Source organism: Hemitrygon akajei, chromosome 5, assembly GCF_048418815.1.
Source record: "Hemitrygon akajei chromosome 5, sHemAka1.3, whole genome shotgun sequence".
Taxonomy (NCBI): Eukaryota; Metazoa; Chordata; class Chondrichthyes; order Myliobatiformes; family Dasyatidae; genus Hemitrygon; species Hemitrygon akajei.
In genome coordinates, this window is record NC_133128.1 from 175288455 (window position 1) to 175306952 (window position 18498).

The 18498-nt window shown below is 39.6% G+C and overlaps 1 protein-coding gene across 2 annotated transcripts in view; it reads left to right on the forward strand.

The window, feature by feature from the left end:
* Positions 1-16663, forward strand: part of dcaf17 (ddb1 and cul4 associated factor 17) — a 71200-nt gene extending 54537 nt beyond the window's left edge. For both annotated transcript variants that reach the window (XM_073047291.1, XM_073047292.1), the window contains exons 10-16: positions 331-436; positions 537-679; positions 1451-1560; positions 2231-2318; positions 3458-3538; positions 10830-10985; positions 16525-16663. In XM_073047291.1, coding sequence (XP_072903392.1) covers positions 331-436; positions 537-679; positions 1451-1560; positions 2231-2318; positions 3458-3538; positions 10830-10985; positions 16525-16650 — 810 coding nt within the window. In that variant the 3' untranslated portion in view covers positions 16651-16663. The remainder of the gene's footprint in view (positions 1-330; positions 437-536; positions 680-1450; positions 1561-2230; positions 2319-3457; positions 3539-10829; positions 10986-16524) is intronic.
* The last annotated feature ends 1835 nt before the right edge of the window (positions 16664-18498 follow it).

Sequence of the window (18498 nt, forward strand, 5' to 3'; positions counted from 1 at the left end):
ATTTAAATGCTAGATTTCCATCAGTAGATCAACAACTCACTGGTATAATTTTCATTATATTTATAGCATTTACAAAATATGGTTAAGTTATTTTGTATTTTTAAATTATTTATATTCACTGAATAAGATGATTAATAAGTATTAATTTCATAACAATTAGAAATTTCTTTATTGAATCATGTATGATTACACTGAAAATCCAAGTCAGGTGATATGTTTTTAATGGGCTTTGAAAATATACAATCTCAAAAGGCAAAAGAATCTGTAACACGATATTTGTTTGTAAGGTAGAGTTGAAGCATAAGTAGTAATTCCCTGTCTTTTACACAGTTTACACAGAAACAATGTATTCTTGGCCAAAACTGTGAATGGAATAACACAACTGGGATTGTAGGTGCAGCTCCATTTGGAATTCCATGTAATATTAACATAACAGGTATCTTTTAATGAAAATAAAATATCTATTATTAAATTGGAATTCACATGTAGTTCATTATTGATATAAATGCAAAAGATGTATTTTTTTCTTTTTACAGACTGTCCACCTGTTCTATTTGAAGTGGCTTGTCTTGAAAGTGCATTGCAGATTGGAGGATATCCCTGGCATTACATCATTACACCTAACAAGCAAAACCAGAAGGGCATCTACCATATTTGTTCTCTGAAGGATAAAAAATTGGTAATGTAACACAATTATGTACTTACTGCGCAACAAGATTTTGTATCTTGATAGTATATTCTCAACTGTCTGAACAGTCTGAAAATTAAGAATGCTGGAAAACTCAACAGGTCAGACAGTATTCCCAAACTTCTTTATGCCATGGATCCCCTGCCATTAACTGAGGAGTCTGTGGACCCCAGATTGGGAACCCCTGCTTTAGAAAGAGAAACAAAGTTAACGAACCAGACTGAAGGAAAGTTGAAAATCAAAGACTTTGTTGCATTGAAGTGAGTAGAAAGAACAAAGGGAATACCTGTGATGGGGTGGGGTATAATATGTTGTAGTGATGCCAGATGAGAGGAATTGCTGAAGACTGCACTTCTCTACACTCAGCTTCCTGCATGTGCTTCATTCCACTCTCTGTTTGTCCAGTTTTGTATTTGTACTGATGAGATTTTCCACACCAATATTTCCTTCTTCCTTAACTGGTTTTCTCTGCATTATGAATGGCAGTTTTACCTTCTGAAGAGTAAATGAGAATTATATTCAATTCTTCACATAATTATAATGCTGGTTTGTGCAGAGGGCAACCTGTGATTTGTGAAAGGGAACAAGAGTTGTATAATGGTGTGAGAGTTTCACCAAAGTAAAACAGCATGGTATAATAAATACATTCAGAAGTGTTTTTTTTTAAATCTCAAAGATTACTCAAGTTTTTGCACTCAGACCTGGTCTTCTTGTGAACATAATCTTGGATTTAAATTGTGAACTGTACTTTTGTCCATTTAGGCAGAGAATGGAATTCAAGAGATGCAAAGTTTTTCATTGGAAACTGACTGGATATATTTCCATCCAGATGACTCAGGAAGGATCATGCACATCGGGCCAACACAAATTAAGTAAGTTCATCAGCTAGTGCGTTAACTATTACTTTCAAAGGAGAAAGCCTTGGATTATCGTCAATGTACCCTGCTTCTTTAAATGGAAGGTTGTGGTAAATAGTTTAAGGAAGATTTTTATTTAAAAATGGCCTCCTGGGGGAAATGTTAAAGAGAAAGCCAATACAAAAATCAACAATATCATACTTCTGTTGTAATTACTTTGCATTGGTTGGGACGTTATAAATAATATTCATGGAATAAGTGAGTAAGTGTCATTAGATATGGCAAGAGGAACAAAATTTCTTTGGTTGTTAGGTAATAGGCCTAAGAGGAACGTGAAATAATTTGAAACCAAACCGTAAACAGGCCCCAAGTATACCCAGCGCTTGAGGAAAAGGTGCCATCAGGGGAAGAGACAAATGGCTTAGACTTAATTTTTCTTCATTTTAAGTCGAATATTATATGTAATGATTTTAAGATATTTCACCTTAATCCAAAGTCTTAATAACTGCCACTAATTCATTACTGGTAACATGTTGTGGGTGTTTAAATACTATGCACGTTTCAGTAAAGTACTGTTTAAGAATTTAAAATTTAGATTATTGATATATCTTTTATAATATAAAGGAAACATTTTACACTTTGCCATTCTTTGTGTTGTCCATCATTGTTCATTATGTTTCCTCAGTGTATTGCAGTTGATTGAAAAATCTGAAGATGAGCAAAGATGGCAGGTTTTACAAGCCTTTACAATCTTATCTAAAAGAGAAAGAAAGGTAACTCAATATCATTCATCTTTACATTTTTATTTGCGCTATAGGTTAAATTGGTCCATATTTAGATTGGGAAAAGAAGGGTTGGAAATTCATGGAGATGCAGACTTCCTTTCATATTGCAAGTGCCACCATTCCTATCAGGTGTTCCATTCCTTTGTGTATCTGTTTTTAGTGTCCAGTGGTTCATTGGTGTTGATACCTTAGCCAGAGCATAGCATTGGGGAAATAATTGTGTTTGTCTTTACTTGTAGGAATAATGTTATATGCAAACACGATTTTCTTGATGAGTCGAATCCAAGATACACTGAAACTTGTTTAACTAATATTTGTCATTGATAAAATCAAAATACAAGGCATGTACTAAAGGCCGTCCAAGATTTGACAGAGTTAGTCATAGAGGAGTTTCTTACAATACATAATGGGGGTAACAGTATAAATATGTAATGTCTCCTATTGTGGGCCACTTAGTTTTCCCTGTAACAAACAGGTACTTCAGGTGAACCTACATCAGTATAATTAAACATTACTTGGAAGTATATGGAAGCTCAGTCAGCATAATTTTACACTGAATGTCATTAGAACCAATCAACACTAATCTCAACTCAAGACAGACAAAAATAGGAAGGTGAACCACAATTATAGGCAACACACACAAGGTACTGGATGAACTCAGCAGGTCAGGCAGCATCTTTGGCAATGAATAAACAGTCGTTGTTTTGGGCCAAGGCAGACCTGTTGGGTTCCTCCACCATTATGTGTGTGATGCTCTGGATTTCTAGCATCTGCAGATTCTGGTGTTCACAATTATCAGCAGTTGTTTCCCATAGACAAAATCTCAGGAAATGAAGCTAGACAACGTTCTCCATTTCCTGAATATGGGCTGTCATGACAATAATTGGAAAGTACTACTGTAAAATCATTATGCAATCAAAATGTATACCAGATTTAAAAATATTCAGTATATAAAAATGTAACTATTGTACAATACAAAAATGTCACAATACAAATGTGAAAATTGAAGGTATTCTAAAGTTGTATTAAAGATTTTCTGTTTGTATGCTAAAGTGTTTGGAAAGTATAAGACTGTTGCATATTTAAGAAAAATGCTTGCCTTTCTCTAAATACTTCCACTGTTACAGGTAGAGAACGCAGTAACGGTGACAGCCTATGGCCGAGTTGTGAAAAGACAGTTTTCTCAATTGGATGATGATCAGTACGAGGTAATTGCAAAATTGGAATAACAGCACATTGGATTTGTTTTCTCTTCCTTCAGTATTTGTTAATGATAGAAGAGAATTTTGCTTTTGGAACTGTCTCCATCACGCACTTTATCAGACCTTCTCCACTCTGGACCTTTCCAAATAAGACCATAAGACATGTGAACATTATTAGGCCATTCAGCCCATCGAGTCCTCTCCACTGTTTCATCGTGGCTGATCCCAGATCCCATTCAACCCCATACACCTGCTCTCTCACCAAATCCCTTGATGCCCCAACCAATCAGGAAACTATCAACTTCTGCTTTAAATATACTCACGGACTTGGCCTCTACCGCGGTCTGTGGCAGACCATTCCACACATTCACCACTCTTTGACTAAAAAGAATTCCTGCTTGCTTCTGTTCTAAAAGGTCACCCTCAATTTTGATGCTGTGTCCTGTAGTTCTGGATACCCCCACCAGAGGATGCATCTTCTCCACATCCACCATATTTCGTCCTTTTAACATTCGGTAGATTTCAATGAAATCCCCCTGCATTTTTCTAAATTCCAATGAGTACAGGCCCAAAGCTGCCAAACACTCCTCATATGTTAACCCCTTCATTACCAGAATCTTCCTCATTTACCTCCTCTGGACTCTCCAATGACAATACATCCTTTCTGAGATAAGGACCCAGAACTGTTGACAATACTCCAAGTGTGGTCTGACTAGTGTCTTATAAAACCTCAGCATTATCTCCTTGCTTTTATATTCTATTCCCCTTGAAATAAATGCCAACATTACATTTGCCTTCTTTACTACAGACTCAACCTGTGAATTAACTTCTGGGAGTCTTGCACAAGGACTCCTAAGTCCCTTTGCACCTCTGATTTTTGAATTTTCTCCCCATTTAGATAATAGTCTGCACTATTGTTCCTTTTACCAAAATGCATTACCATACATTTCCATATTCCATCTGCCATTTTTTTTGCCCATTCTTCCAAGTTGTTTAAGTCTGGCTGCAATCACATTGCTTCCTCAGCACTACCTCACCCTCCACCTACCTTCATATCATCCACAAACTTTGCCACAAAGCCATCAATTCCACTGCATTCCTGCTGAAGGATCTTGGCCTGAAACACCGGGTGTATTCTTTTCCATAGATACTGCCTGGCCTACTGAGTTCCTCCAGCGTTTTGTGTGAATTCCTCATAGCTAAATCATTGACAAACCATATTAGCAGTCCCAGTAGTGACCCCTGAGGAACACTAGTCACTGGCAACCATCTAAAAAAGGCCCCCTTTATTCCCATTCGCTGTCTCCTGCCTGTCAGCCATTCCTCTATGCATGCCTGTATATTTCCTGTAACACCATAAGATTTTATCTTGTTAAGTAGCCTCATGTGAGGCACCTTATCAAATGCCTTCTGAAAATCTAAGTAAATGACATCCTCTGCCTCTCCTTTGTCCACCCTGCTTGTTACTTCCTCGAAGAATTCTAACAGATTCATCAGGCAAGATTTCCCTTTACAGAAACCATGCTGACTTTGACTTATTTTATCATTAGTCTCCAAGCACCCCAAAACTTTGTACTTAATAATGGACTCCAACAAGTGACTTCTGCATATTTACTGCTTTTTTCCCGTATGAAATTGATTTTTTTTAAATCTAATTACCACAAACTAGACATTCTTTCAAATTTGTTTTGTTCCACGGGCATTGATGGGATCTGTAAATAGATTAAAGTAAAACAAGTTAATTTATTTCAGAATTCAGAGCAAAAGAAAGAATAACATTCAATAATCATTTTATTTCATCCAACTTGCCAAAATTTAAATCAGATTCCAACCCTGAATTAAAAACCAAGATGCACAGTATTACGTTCCTCAGGCTTAGTGTGCTAAGTGAATTAAATGAAACCATCTCGCTAGAGCCTTAATAGAGATGCTGCATTGTAAACTTATCAAATATGTTGGACAAGTTCCAATCATAACAAAATCATCTTTTGTCTGTAAAACAAACATTTGAACTGGTCAATTTAGTCAAGTTTTAACAGTCATCTACTGTGGTACTCTGGCTTCATCCACAATCGATCACTATTATAAATGCGCAAACATGGATGTAATTCACGCAACACATTCAATACTGTTGAGTTACAAGAAAATTGGAGCTTGATATGCACATGGCTTACTTGACCAGATGCAGTTGTTATATTCACAATTAGTTGAGGATCCACAGTGTCAGCTTCAGTATATGGCAGGGGTTCCCAACCCGAGTTCCACAGATCTCTTGCTTAATGGTATTGGCCCATGGCATACAAAAGGTTGGGAACCCCTGGTATATGGTATTTTTGTTATTCTGATACCCATTCACCATAACTGTTAAGACCGAATACTGGCTGATCTTAGTCATCTCCAATATTACAAATTCATCTCTTTTTTTCGAGAACTGAGTAACTCCCTTTTCTACTTTTTCCCTTACTTTCTCCTCAATAATGTAATCCACAAACTAGTCTCAGTACAGCTCATTCCATAAATGCCTTGTTTTCATGACTACTTTGAAACTTGCAGCATAAGGTCACAGTTCTCAAAGTGCCCCCCAACCTACACTTCTGTCACCTGCCCAGTTTCAGTTCCTAAGATAAGATTGAGTACTGTTCTGTTTCTGGTTGGGCTCGCAACCTATTGTTTCAGAAGCTTTCTTGGATGCACTTAACAAATTCTTCTGCACCTAAGCCCATGGTACTAAGGCAATCGTAATCAATATTGAGGTAGGTACAATACCCATTGTTATAACCCTGTTGTTCTTCCACTTTTCTGGATACACTTGTATGTCTTTTCCTCTAATTCCCAATGACGAGATCCATATTATAACCACACCCCTGTTATTCCCAGGTTCTACCCATATGGCTTCACTGGATAATCCCTTTGGAGTCTTCTCTAAGTACAAAAGTTATTTCCTTAATCAGGAGTAAGACTCTCCATCCTCTTTTGCATTCCACCTGCCATGCCTGAAACTTCACTGCCTGTCTTGTCCTTCCCTCAACCATGTTTCTGTGATTGCAATTGCATTATCATTTCAAATGCTGATCATGCTATAAACTCATGTGATTTACCTTTAATGTGAGTAAATGCACTTGAGACTCCCATGTTCCCTTAAAGTGCCTCTGGATGCTTTGCCCCCATTTATTTGATTTATTCTCCACATTTATCTCCCCACCAATCTTCAACCACCACTCCACCCCCTGTACTGCTGCTGTGGCTTCCCATCTGCTGCTCAATTAATTTAACTTCCACTGATAAGCCTGAGCAAACCTGCCTGCAAGAATATTGTTACCCCCTCCAGTTCAGGTGGAACTTAACAACTAGGGTGCCACAAGCTCAGCTGGTATAAGATGGCACTACTGAAGATTTGCAACAGCTTACTGATAAATGGTAAGGGAAGAGTCTGGACTAAAAACATTATTTGTAACATCTTTTCTTAAGCAAATTGTGGTGAACTGTTGCAGCAGACAGTGAGGAGGCAGGCGGAGGCAAGGGCGGTTGGGGAGAGGAACCATGCTAGGACGTTGCAAGGTGCAGTATGTTCGAGTTGGTGTTGCAGACCGAGTTAGTGGTATCGCTGCCGGAGATGGAGTGAGCTTTTTGGAGAGGAGTTGATGCGGAAGAGTTTCATTGCTCAACCACATAACCCTGAACGGTAGTGAGGGAGGAGGTGTAGGGCAAGTGTAGCACTTGCTCCGCTTGCAAGAGTAAGTGCCAGGAAGGAGATCAATGGGGAGGGACAAATGGTCAAGGGAGTCACATAGGGAGCAATCCTTGTGGAAAGCAGAAAGTGAGGGGGAAGGAAAGATGTGCTTGGTGGTGGGATCCTGTTGGAGATGGCGGAAGTTTTGCAGAATTATGTGCTGGGCGTGGAGGCTGGTGAGGGTGGTAGGTGAGGACAAGTGGAACCCTGTCCCTGGTACAGTGCAGGAGGATGGGGTAAAGGAGATGTGCGTGAAATGGAAGAGATGTGGTTGAGAGCAGCATTGGTAATGGAGGAAGGGAAGCCCCTTTCTTTGAAAAGAGAGGATATCTCCCTCATTGTAGAATGAAAAGCATGAAGAGCAGATGCAGTGGAGGCAGAGGAATTGATAGAAGGGGATGGCATTTTTTTTTTTACAAGTAACAGAATGGGAAGAGGTATAGTCCAAGTAGCTGTGAGAATCCATGGGTTTATAATAGACATCAAGTGGATAAGCTGTCTCCGGAGATAGAGACAGTGAAATCGAGAAAGGGGAGGGAGGTGTCGGAAATGGACCAAGTGAATTTGAGGGCAGGGTGGAAGTTGGAAGCAAAGTGGATGAAGTCACAGATGTAGGTAGGAAGCGACTGAACTAGGGGGATAAAACAGAGTTGAGGTATGCAGATATGAGTTCAGTGTGGGGCACGGACAAGCTGAAACAATGGGTCTACCTGGACAAGCGAGTTTGTGGATCTTGGGTAGGAGGTAGAAACAGAGTGTGGGAGCTACGAGGTTGGTGGCGGTGGATGGGAGATCTCCAGAGTGAGGGTAGTGATGGTGTGCGAGACAATGGCCCGGTGCTCCTTAGTGGGGTCCTGTTCAAGGGGTAAGTAAGAGGACGTGTCTGAGAGTTGATGCTGGGCCTCATCAAGACAGAGGTCAGTATGCCAGACTACTACAGCACTCCCCTTATCTGCAGGTTTGATGGTGAGGTTAGGGTTGGAACCTTAGAATTTCAAGGTTTATAATTTACACATTTTTTGATAATAAATGTGCTTTGAATCTTTGATTTCTTCCAAGGGGCCATTCCCCCACACCATGATGTTTGAAAGGGGAGTGATTAGCAAGCATTCCTGCACTACCTGCTTCACTTATCACCTTGTCTGGTGGGCACTCATCTCCTTTCATGTAGTAGTTTCACAATATTTTACAATGTAAAATATTTTCCACATCCTGGATGTTCTATGAAGTTAAAGTTGAGTTCATTGTCATGTGCACAAGTACATGTATGCTTAGGATAGAATGGAAAAAACACACTTGCAGCAGCAGCACAGGCACATTGCATCATCTATACAGCATTCACAAAAACATTAATTAAACATAAATTTCACACAATTTTTACAAAAAACGCACAATTAGAACAAAAGATGTCCATTTTAGTGCAAGATGATCAAAGTGGTCATTCTTTTGCTAAGCTGTTGTGATTAGGGTTTTGTTAGTCGGTTCAAGAACAAAATTGTTGAAGGGAAATAGTTATCCTTGAACCTGCTGGTGAAAAGCTTCAAACTTTTGTACGTTTTGCCCAATGTTAGCTATGAATAGATGGCACGGCTCAGATGGTGGGGATCTTGTATTCCTGAGAATTTGAATTCCCATCACAGACTATCAAGCAACAGTCAGGATAGAATATAGAACATTACATTATGTAGACAGTGATGTTGTGCAGAACTTTTAACTTACTCCAAGATCAATCTCACCCTTCCCTCTCACATAGCTTCCATTTTTTTCCCCTCTCATCCATGTGCCAAAAGTCTCTTAAATGTCCCTGTAGTATCTGCCTCCACCACCACTCTCGGCAGCGCACTTCCCACTCTGAGTTTTTTTTTAAAAACTTGCATCTGACATCCTCCCTATACTTTCGTCCAATCACCTTAAAATTATGCCCTCTCATATTAGCCGTTGCCACCCTAGGTAAAGGATACTCTCTAAAGATACTTTTAACTGGATATCTTCAGAAGTTTGTTAGTGTGCAATGACAAGCTGAACTACGAAAGTAGCACTTACCTTATAATTGTATTTATGTGCTGTGCCCAGTTCAGATCATCCAATTATGTTAATGCCAAGGAATTTAAAACTGCTGACTCTGCACTGCTGATTTCTCCCCCCCCCCCCCCCCCCCCCATATAGTCAGATTTTCACCCTCCTTTACCCTTCCTGGGCAATAATCAGCTCTGTAATTTTACTGATGTTAAGCGAGGGTTGCTTTTGGTGCACCACTCAACTAGATGTCCCATTTCACTCTGGCAAGCTGTCTCATCTCCACCTATGATACATCCAACAACAGTAGTATCACTGGTAAATTTGAAGCTGGCATTGGAGCTGTGTTTAGCTATACAATCATGAGTAAAACAGGGGGGTTGAAACATGCAGCCTTGCATGCACCTGTGTTGATGATCAGCAAGGTGGTGATAGTATCAATCTTCACTGAGTGGGGTCTACAGATGGCAAAGTCCAAATGCAGATCCAACTACATTATCTAAATCTAATGTTTGTTAAAAGTCTACCTCTTGCTGAAGATCTCCATCAGGCTTTCACAACCTCAGCAGACACTCGCGACCATGCTCTGATGCCCAAGGTCCCCTGATCTGACCTCTGGATAATGAACAGCCTCCAGCTCTTTGGCACAATGCTCCCTGACCCAAAATTTCTGCAGCACGACCCCTTTCTCCCACCTCCAAGGGCTGTACGTTCCATGACCTACCCTGTTTCAATGACAAAGGATTGGCCTTTTTGTACAGTCTTCATGCAGTAAGGCGGACCTGTATACAAAATATGCTTTGGTGGCCTGCTGCCATTTCCTGTTTAAAGCATCTTGTACAGAATTTTGGACCTGATGATCTTTTCAGAAGCCAAGTCCAAGTTTAGTTGCTTCCATTAGAAGAAACAGCAAATTAAAAATCATTGCATTGCATTCAAAGGTGTCATTTAGACCTTTGTGGATGGCAGCTCAGGTTGGTAAAAGCTTTCTGTATCTTAAAAAGCCACCGTGCAGCTATCTGAGCATGTTGATGTTTGCATATGATTGAAAATAAATATCATTGCACTTGATGTGTTGCTTAATTTGTATTTATTTCTAATTTGCATTTCAATCTTCAATTTTTGCCGGATACCAAATTGGATGAGGCATATGAATTCTGAACAGTTGTGGGTAGAAGTTCTTATATTTCAATTAATAATACAAAATATAACCTGATAAATTTAGCATGAATTATGTTGAGCCTGTTCAATGGATGTATACTTAGAAGTTCTTCACTTGCTCCATGATTTAATTTCAAGTCAAATAGAACTGTTAAATGTATTCTCATGATCTTGTTTAGAAAGGCAGTATTGAAACAGAATTATAAATCATGAAAATATGTGAAAGTTAAATTGAGGCAAGTTATAAAATTATACAACACAATGTATTTTGTCATACAACAAAGTTTATACAGAGCAGTAGCGAGTTGCTGCTCTCTGTATATGTATTATTAAAGTTATCAGATAATTCTAATTGTGAATGAACTCTTTACTCTGTTTCATTTTTAAAAGATCTTTAAAATGGTAGACTATGAAGATGAGCTTGAATTGTTGACTGTTCTGGCAGTAGCTCCAACGGACAATGAAGGGAACGCGCGTCTTGATTTTTATGACAACCAAATAGGCACTTTAATTAAGAGTGTTTCAATAAAGGAACCATGGGATGTTGTAAGTATGACTAGTAATTAGTTTATGGGTTTTGTGGATTGGTTCTTTAGTTGAGTGATTGAAGTTTTACAAAAATATTTGTCTGACTTATAGCATACCATGCACTGAACTAGGAACAGAATTAGACTATTCAGCCCATCGAGTCTACTCCGTCATTCCATCATGGCTGATCCCAGATCACACTCAACTCCGTATACCTGCCTTCTCATCATATCTTTTGATGCCCTGACTGATCAAGAGACTATCAACTTCTGCCTTAAATATGCCCACAGACTTGGCCTCCACCAGTCTGTGGCAGAGCGTTGCACAGATTCACTACTCTGGCTGAAGAAATTGCTCCTTACCCCTGTTCTAGAAGGTCGCCCCTCAATTTTGAGGCTGTGCCCTCTTGTTCTGGATACTCCCACTATAGGGTAGACATGGAGAGGATGTCTTTTATCTAGTCCTTTCAGCATTTGGTAGGTTTCAATTAGATCCCCCCTCATTCTTCTAAATTCCAGTGAGTACAAGCCCAAAGCTGCCAGACGCTCCTCATGTTAACCCCTTCATTCCCAGAATCATCCTTGTGAACCTCCTCTGGACTCTCCAATGACCACACACCCTGTTTAAGATATAGGGCCCAAAACTGTGAACAATACTCCGTGCAGCCTGACTAGCATCTTATAAAGCCTCAGCATTATCTCCTTGCTTTTGTAGTCTATACCCCTTGAAATAAATGCCAGCATTGCATTTGCCTTCATCACCACAGACTCAACTTGTAAATCAACCTTCTGGGAGCCCTGCATGAGGACTCCCAAGTCCCACTGCACCTCCCAATGTTTGAACTTTCTCCCCATTCAGGTGATAGTGCACACTATTGTTCCTTTTTACTGAAATGCATTATTGTACATTTCCCAACACCGTATTCCATCTGCCAATTTTTTGCCCATTCTTCCAATTTGTGTAAGTCCTGCTGCAATAGCATTGCTTTCCCAGTACTACCTACCCCTCTACCTATCCTCGTATCATCTACAAACTTTGCCACAGAGCAATTCCATTATCCACATCATTGACAAACAATGTGAAAAGTAGAAGTCCCAATACTGACCCCTGAGGAACACCACTAGTCACTAGCAGCCAAGCAGAAAAGGCCCCTTTTATTTTCACTCGCTGCCTCCTGCCTGTCAGCCATTCCTCTATCCATGCCAGTATCTTTCCTGCAACGCCATAGGATTTTATCTTGTTAAGCAGCCTCATGTATGGCACCTTATCAAATGCCTTCTGAAAATCCAAGTAATTGACATTCCCTGCCTCTCTTTTGTTCACCCTGCTTGTTACTTCCTCAAATGCCTCTTTACAGATTTGTCAGGCAAAATTCCCCTTCAGAGAAACCATGCTGACTTTGACTTATTTTATCATTAGTCTCTAAGTAACCTGAAACCTCATCCTTAATAATAGACTCCCAACACTTTCCCAACCACTGAGGTTAGGTTAACTGGCCTATAATTTCCTTTCTTTTGCGTTCCTCCCTTCTAAAAGAGTGGAGTGACATTAGCAATCTTCCTGATCTACGCAAACATGTCAGAATCAAGTGATTCTTGAAAGATCACGACCAATGCATCTGTTATCTCTTCAGCAATCTCTCCCAAGACTCTGGGATTTAGTCCATCTTGTCCAGTTGATTTATCCACCTTAAGGCCTTTGAGTTTGCCTAACACTTTTTCCTTTGTAATAGCAATGGCATTCACTCCTGTTCCCTGACACTCTTGGACCCCTGGCACACTCACAGTGTCTTCCACAGTGAAGCTCATCTGCAATTTCCTTTTCCCTCATTACTACCTCACCAGCATCATTTTCCAGCGGTCCAATATCAACTCTCATCTCCCTTTTACTCTTTATATAACTGGGAAAAAAAAATAATATCCTGCTTTATATTATTGGGTAGTTTGCCCTCATATTTCATCTTTTCCCTTGTAGCTTTTTTAGTTGCCTTTTGTTTGGATTTTAAAAGCTTCCTAATCATCCAACTTCCCATTGATTTTTGCTACTTTGTATGCCCTTTTCTTGGCTTTTATGCAGACCTTAACTTCCTTGTCAGCCACAGTTGCCTACCCCTGCTATTTGAGAACAACTTCTTCTGTGGGACATATCTATCCTGTGCCTTGTGAACTATTCACAGAAACTTCAGCCATCTCTGTTCTCCTGCCAGTATCCTCTCCTAGTTCACCTAGACAAGCTGCTCTTTCATGCCTCTTTAATTCCCTTTATTCCATTGTGATACTGATACATGTGACTTATGCTTCTCCCTCTCAAATTGCAATATTAATTCAATCATTTTATGATCACTGCCTCCTAAGGGTTCCTTTACGTTAAGCTCCTTAATAAGATCTGTGTTATTACACAGCACCCAATCTAAGATGGCCTTTCCCCAAGTAGGCTCAAGCACAAGCTGCTCTAAAAAGCCATCTTCTAGGCATTCAACAAACTCCCTTTCTTGCGATCTGACACCAACTTGATTTTTTCAATCCCCTTGCATGCTGAAATCCCCCATTACAATTGTGTCATTCCCCTTTTTACATGCCTTTTCCAGCTCCCTTTGCAATCTTAGCCCCACAACTTGACTACCATTTAGAGGTCTGTATATGATTCCTATAATGTTAAAGGTTCAACATTCTGTGACCCTATGTCACCTCTTTCTAAAGATGTAATTCCATCTCTTACCAACAGAGCCACACCACTACCTATCTCTTGCCTGTCCTTTAGATTCTAAGTATATCCTTTGATGTTAAGCTCCCAGCTATGCCTTCTTTCAGCCATGACTCAGTGATGCCCACAACGTCATACCAATCAATCTGTAATTGCGCCACGAGTTCTTCCATGTTATTCTGAATGCTATGCGCATTTAAATACAGCACCTTCAGTCTTGCATTATTCCCCGTTTTGCATTTTGTCTCTGTGGTACAATTTAACTGTCTGCATTTGTACCCCATCATTGGCTTGTCCTTCCTTACATTCATGTTGCATCCATCATCTACTTGTAAACCCGCTGGCTCATCCTCAGCTCTATCAGACTGGTTCCCATCGCCCTGCCATATTAGTTTAAACCACTCCTAACAGCTCTAATAAACCTGCCCACAATGCGTGGGTCCCTCTCGGATTCAAGTGAACAAGCACTTCCTCAATCAAAACAAAGAAGTTAAAGAGCAGATTAAAAAGCACTTTCATGTGCTTCTTAATAACTGATCACAGTATTACTAATTGAGCCCCAGGTGCTCACACTCGTAACCTTCAGTAGTGATATATGTATGTGGATGTAGGTTGGATTTCGAGAAGCAAAGTATTTCATTATAATGAAGTTAATTTCTAATATAAATTTAATACTTTCTATTATTCCAAATATGAATGAACATCAGTTTTCAAATCACCTTAATTATTACGTAGAAACATAGAGAAATCTACAGCACATTACAGGCCCTTCAGCCCACAATATTCTGGGTGTCAACTCCAGATGCTACTTCTACAGCTGAATATGGACTAGTACTAAATATTTACTCCACAGTAATTCAAAAAGGGGCATCAAAATATTTTTCAACGATTGCTTATTAGACAAATAACAGCCACTCAGGCACTATATAATTTGTAGGAATGGTACTGTAAAGTGTTAGCGTAGACAAGGTTGACTGAAGTAATGGAATGATATCGATTATTATCTCAAACAATTAGTGAATCTTGCACCATTTGAAACATTGCTGATTTTACACTCAAGCTGTTATGTGAAAAGACAAATGAAAAAGATAAATGTAAAATCTGAATAGAGGTCCTAAATATGAGCAAATTTACTTGGCTAAGAATGATCTGATAAAATTAAACTGGAAAGTACAGCTTAAAGATGTCATAACAATGGGAGGCTTTCAAGAAAGAAGAGGTGGGTGGATAGGTTAAGGTTATTTTCTTTAGTACAGAGGAGGTTAAGGGTAAATACTGTATGACTGACGTATAGGTAAATTGGAAGGAGCTTTTTCTCCTCGGAGTGGGAGCCAAAAAAAGGAGCATTGATTTAAGTTTAATCGAATTAGAGAAGAGATTATATTTTTTCTTGCCCAAAGGGACCAGGGACCTCGTTTATTGCCACAAAGTATGGTAAAAACAGATATACAACAGCGATTTTCTCCAGTCTGTCTAATTCTATCCCTGTTATTTTCAATATTTGGTTAGGTATGGATTTTGCATAAAATTTTATGTGGCTACATATTCCACATTTCTAATTGCATTCTAAAGAAAATGGTCATCATATTTGTAAAAGTATTTTGATGTACACTCAGAAGAGCAGCAACATGCACATCTCTAGACCCGGAAGGGGAAATTAGACTAAATAGTTTGTTTTACACAAAGAGCTATATGGCCACTGAGTCAAAATATTCAATAGTTCTCTGACAGGTTTTTGCCAAAACAGGTTTACTGTCAGCAGTCATAGAAGTTACAGCACAATAATAGGCCATGTACTTACAAATATACACCTGTGATTTTCTCCACATCTGTCTAATCCTATCCACTCTTCCTATTATTTTCAATCTTTGATTAGATAGGGATTTTGCTTAAAATTTGATGTGGCCATATATTCTACATTTGTAATTGCATTCTAAAGAAACTTGTTCCAACCATACCTTTTAATTGTGGAATCATTTTATATGGTCACCATCCCGCTGTTTCATAATGCTTAATAACAACCAGATCAGGGACTATTTGCGATCCTGCAGCTTCCAGGGAAAATACTAAGAACAGAAATACAGAACAGCGATCCTACCTGACCTATCAATTTTACACCTTCCCCTCCTTTCTCTCTTCCACCCTTCTCTGCAGTTCAAGTGACAAGAGTTTTAATTTAAAATCCTTATCAACTTTAAAACATCTCAGCCCCATAAATCTCTGCTGTATCCTTTAAATTGATTTTAGATCCATTTAACTATTTTACTTATCTGCCCAGACCCTGTATTGATGTATTAATGTTATTTATTTATTGAGATATAGTGTAAAATAGGTCCTTCTGGCTGTCCAGCAACCCCCAAATTAATCTTAACCTAATCACAGGACAATTTACAATAATCATTTAACCTACCAACCTACCATCAGTCCACAAACCTATGTCTTTGGACTGTGGAACGAAACCAGAGCACCCCCAAGGAAACCCATTTGGTCTCAGGGAGAACATACAAACACCTTACAGACAGCGATGGGAATAATGAACCTGGGTCGCTGATACTCCAAAGCGTTTTGCTAACCACTACGCTATTGTACTGACCAAGGATTTTTAAATTACCTTAGTAAAGAAATCCTGAACAATCTTTCATCAAGCTTACAGTTAGTGAGATCAGTTGTACAGATGATGCCTTTACAATACTGTAAACTAATACAGCTTGCTCACTACAGATTAGCAATCATTTGCAATCTTACTCATTCAGTGGATTAGTTTGGATATTCTGTGGTAGAATGATAGAAAGAAAAGGCATTTACGTGTAGCTTTCAAATGGTGTTTCACTGAAATTTTGTTTCTAATTTTCAGACCTACAATCATCAACTGTTCTTCGACAGAGATACGATAATACATATAGAACAGCTGGCACATCGAACATTTTGCTGTCACGTTTACAAACTGGTTCAGTGTTCTGGAGATGGAAATAAAAGATAAACAGAACTGGATACATCAGTTTTTATGTGCAATAAACATTGTTTTCTCTCACATTTGTGGAAATGTAATTAGAAGATTTAAGCTGGTCAACAGTGGAAATCAACATATAAACATTATAGATAACTTCAACTATTTTATTTGAAATTACCTAGAATATTTATATGTCGATTCCTATTCATACAATCTTTGCAACATCTCCATAATTTAAAACAGCGGAAATCAGACATTTTAAATTAATGCTGAACAGCATGGCAAAATGACTGAATTGTGTAATAAAGTGTTTCAAATGATGTTCTGAAGCATAATTATTGTAAAGAGAGACACAAGAAACTGCAGTTGCTGGAATCTGAAGCAAAATCTGCTGGAGGGACTCAGCGGGTGAGAGCATCGGTGAAGGTAAATGCTCAGTTACTATGTTGAGTTAGCTCATCTGGTCAGAAAGATGGGGAAGTTTAACAGAATAGAAAAACTGAGGGGAAGGGGTGGTCAAAGAGCTGGCAAGTGATAGCTGGAGTGGTGATAGGGAGATGGAGGAGGGAAGAGTGGAAATGATGATAGGCTGGAGGATGATAGATGGAGGCAGCAAAATGAGTGCAGATGATGGAATCTGACAGGAAAGGCAGGTGGAACATGGAACAAAATGAGGGAGGTGGTGTGAGGGGAATTATTGGGGGAGGAGGGGTAAGAAAGTGTGGGGGGTTAGAAAGAATACCTGTTGGGTAAGTTAGGTCTAGGGCCAATACTGGAGGTGGTCTGTCCTGGGTTTGGAAGCCAGTCTGTGTGTGTGTGTGTGAGGGAGTGGATGGGTGAGAGTGGGAAAGGCACTTGTTTTGCAGTTTTTGTCTTGTTTTGTTTTGGTTGTTCTGCTGAACATTGTGAGCATGCTAAGTTGACAACAGAATGTTTGATTATACCTGCAGGACACCCCCAGCACATCCTTGGGTCTCAGGGTTGTTAACGCAAATGACGCATTTCAGTGCATGTTTCGATGTACACATGACAAATAAATCTGAATCAGAAACAGATAGGTCAGAAGGAGAGAGAGGGAAAAAAATGAAGAGGTTACAGGAAATTGAAGAATTCCTAGGGTTGTAGACTACCCAGGAGGAGTATGAGGTGCTGGTCCTCCAGTTTGCTCAGACTGAGTGCAGTCGGGTCATGTGGAAAATGGGAGGGGAATTAAACTGGCTAGTAACCAGAAGCTCTAGATGACCTTGTTGAACAGAATACAGGTGCTTGGCAAGATGGTCTTGGTTTCACTGGTCCGGAGAAAGGCACATTAGGAGCACCAAATGCAATAAACAAGGTTGGAGGCAGTGCATGTGAATCTCTGCCTCACCTGGAAGGCATTTTAGGGCCCTTGGTGGTGGTGAAATAAGTGTTACAGGGGAATGGGCCTGGGTAGGACTGTGTAAGGAGGAATAATTGAAATCAGAGAATCATGGAGAGAGTGGTCCCAGCAGAAAAGGAGCAGGGAGGAGAAACGTAGCTGGAGGTGGGAATACGCAGTTGCTGGCAGAAATGACAAAAGAATGATGTGCTGGATGTGTAGCTGATGGGTTGAAAGAAGTAGGAGAATTCTATCCCTTTTCTGTCTGGAGGGAGGTGTGGTAAGAGCAAAAATGCAGGAAATAGAGCCAAGGGCACCATCAACCATGGTTGGTAGTTTGGCAGGGAGGGGGATAGACACACATTTTCTGAAAAAGTGAGAATATCTCAGATGTTCTGGAGTGGAAGGAATCATCTTGAAAACATGTTGTGGAGGTGGAGAAACAGAGAGAAAAAACTAGCATCCTTAGTGGGAGAAGGTGTAGTCAGGGTACCTGTGGGAGTTTGTTTAGGACTGAA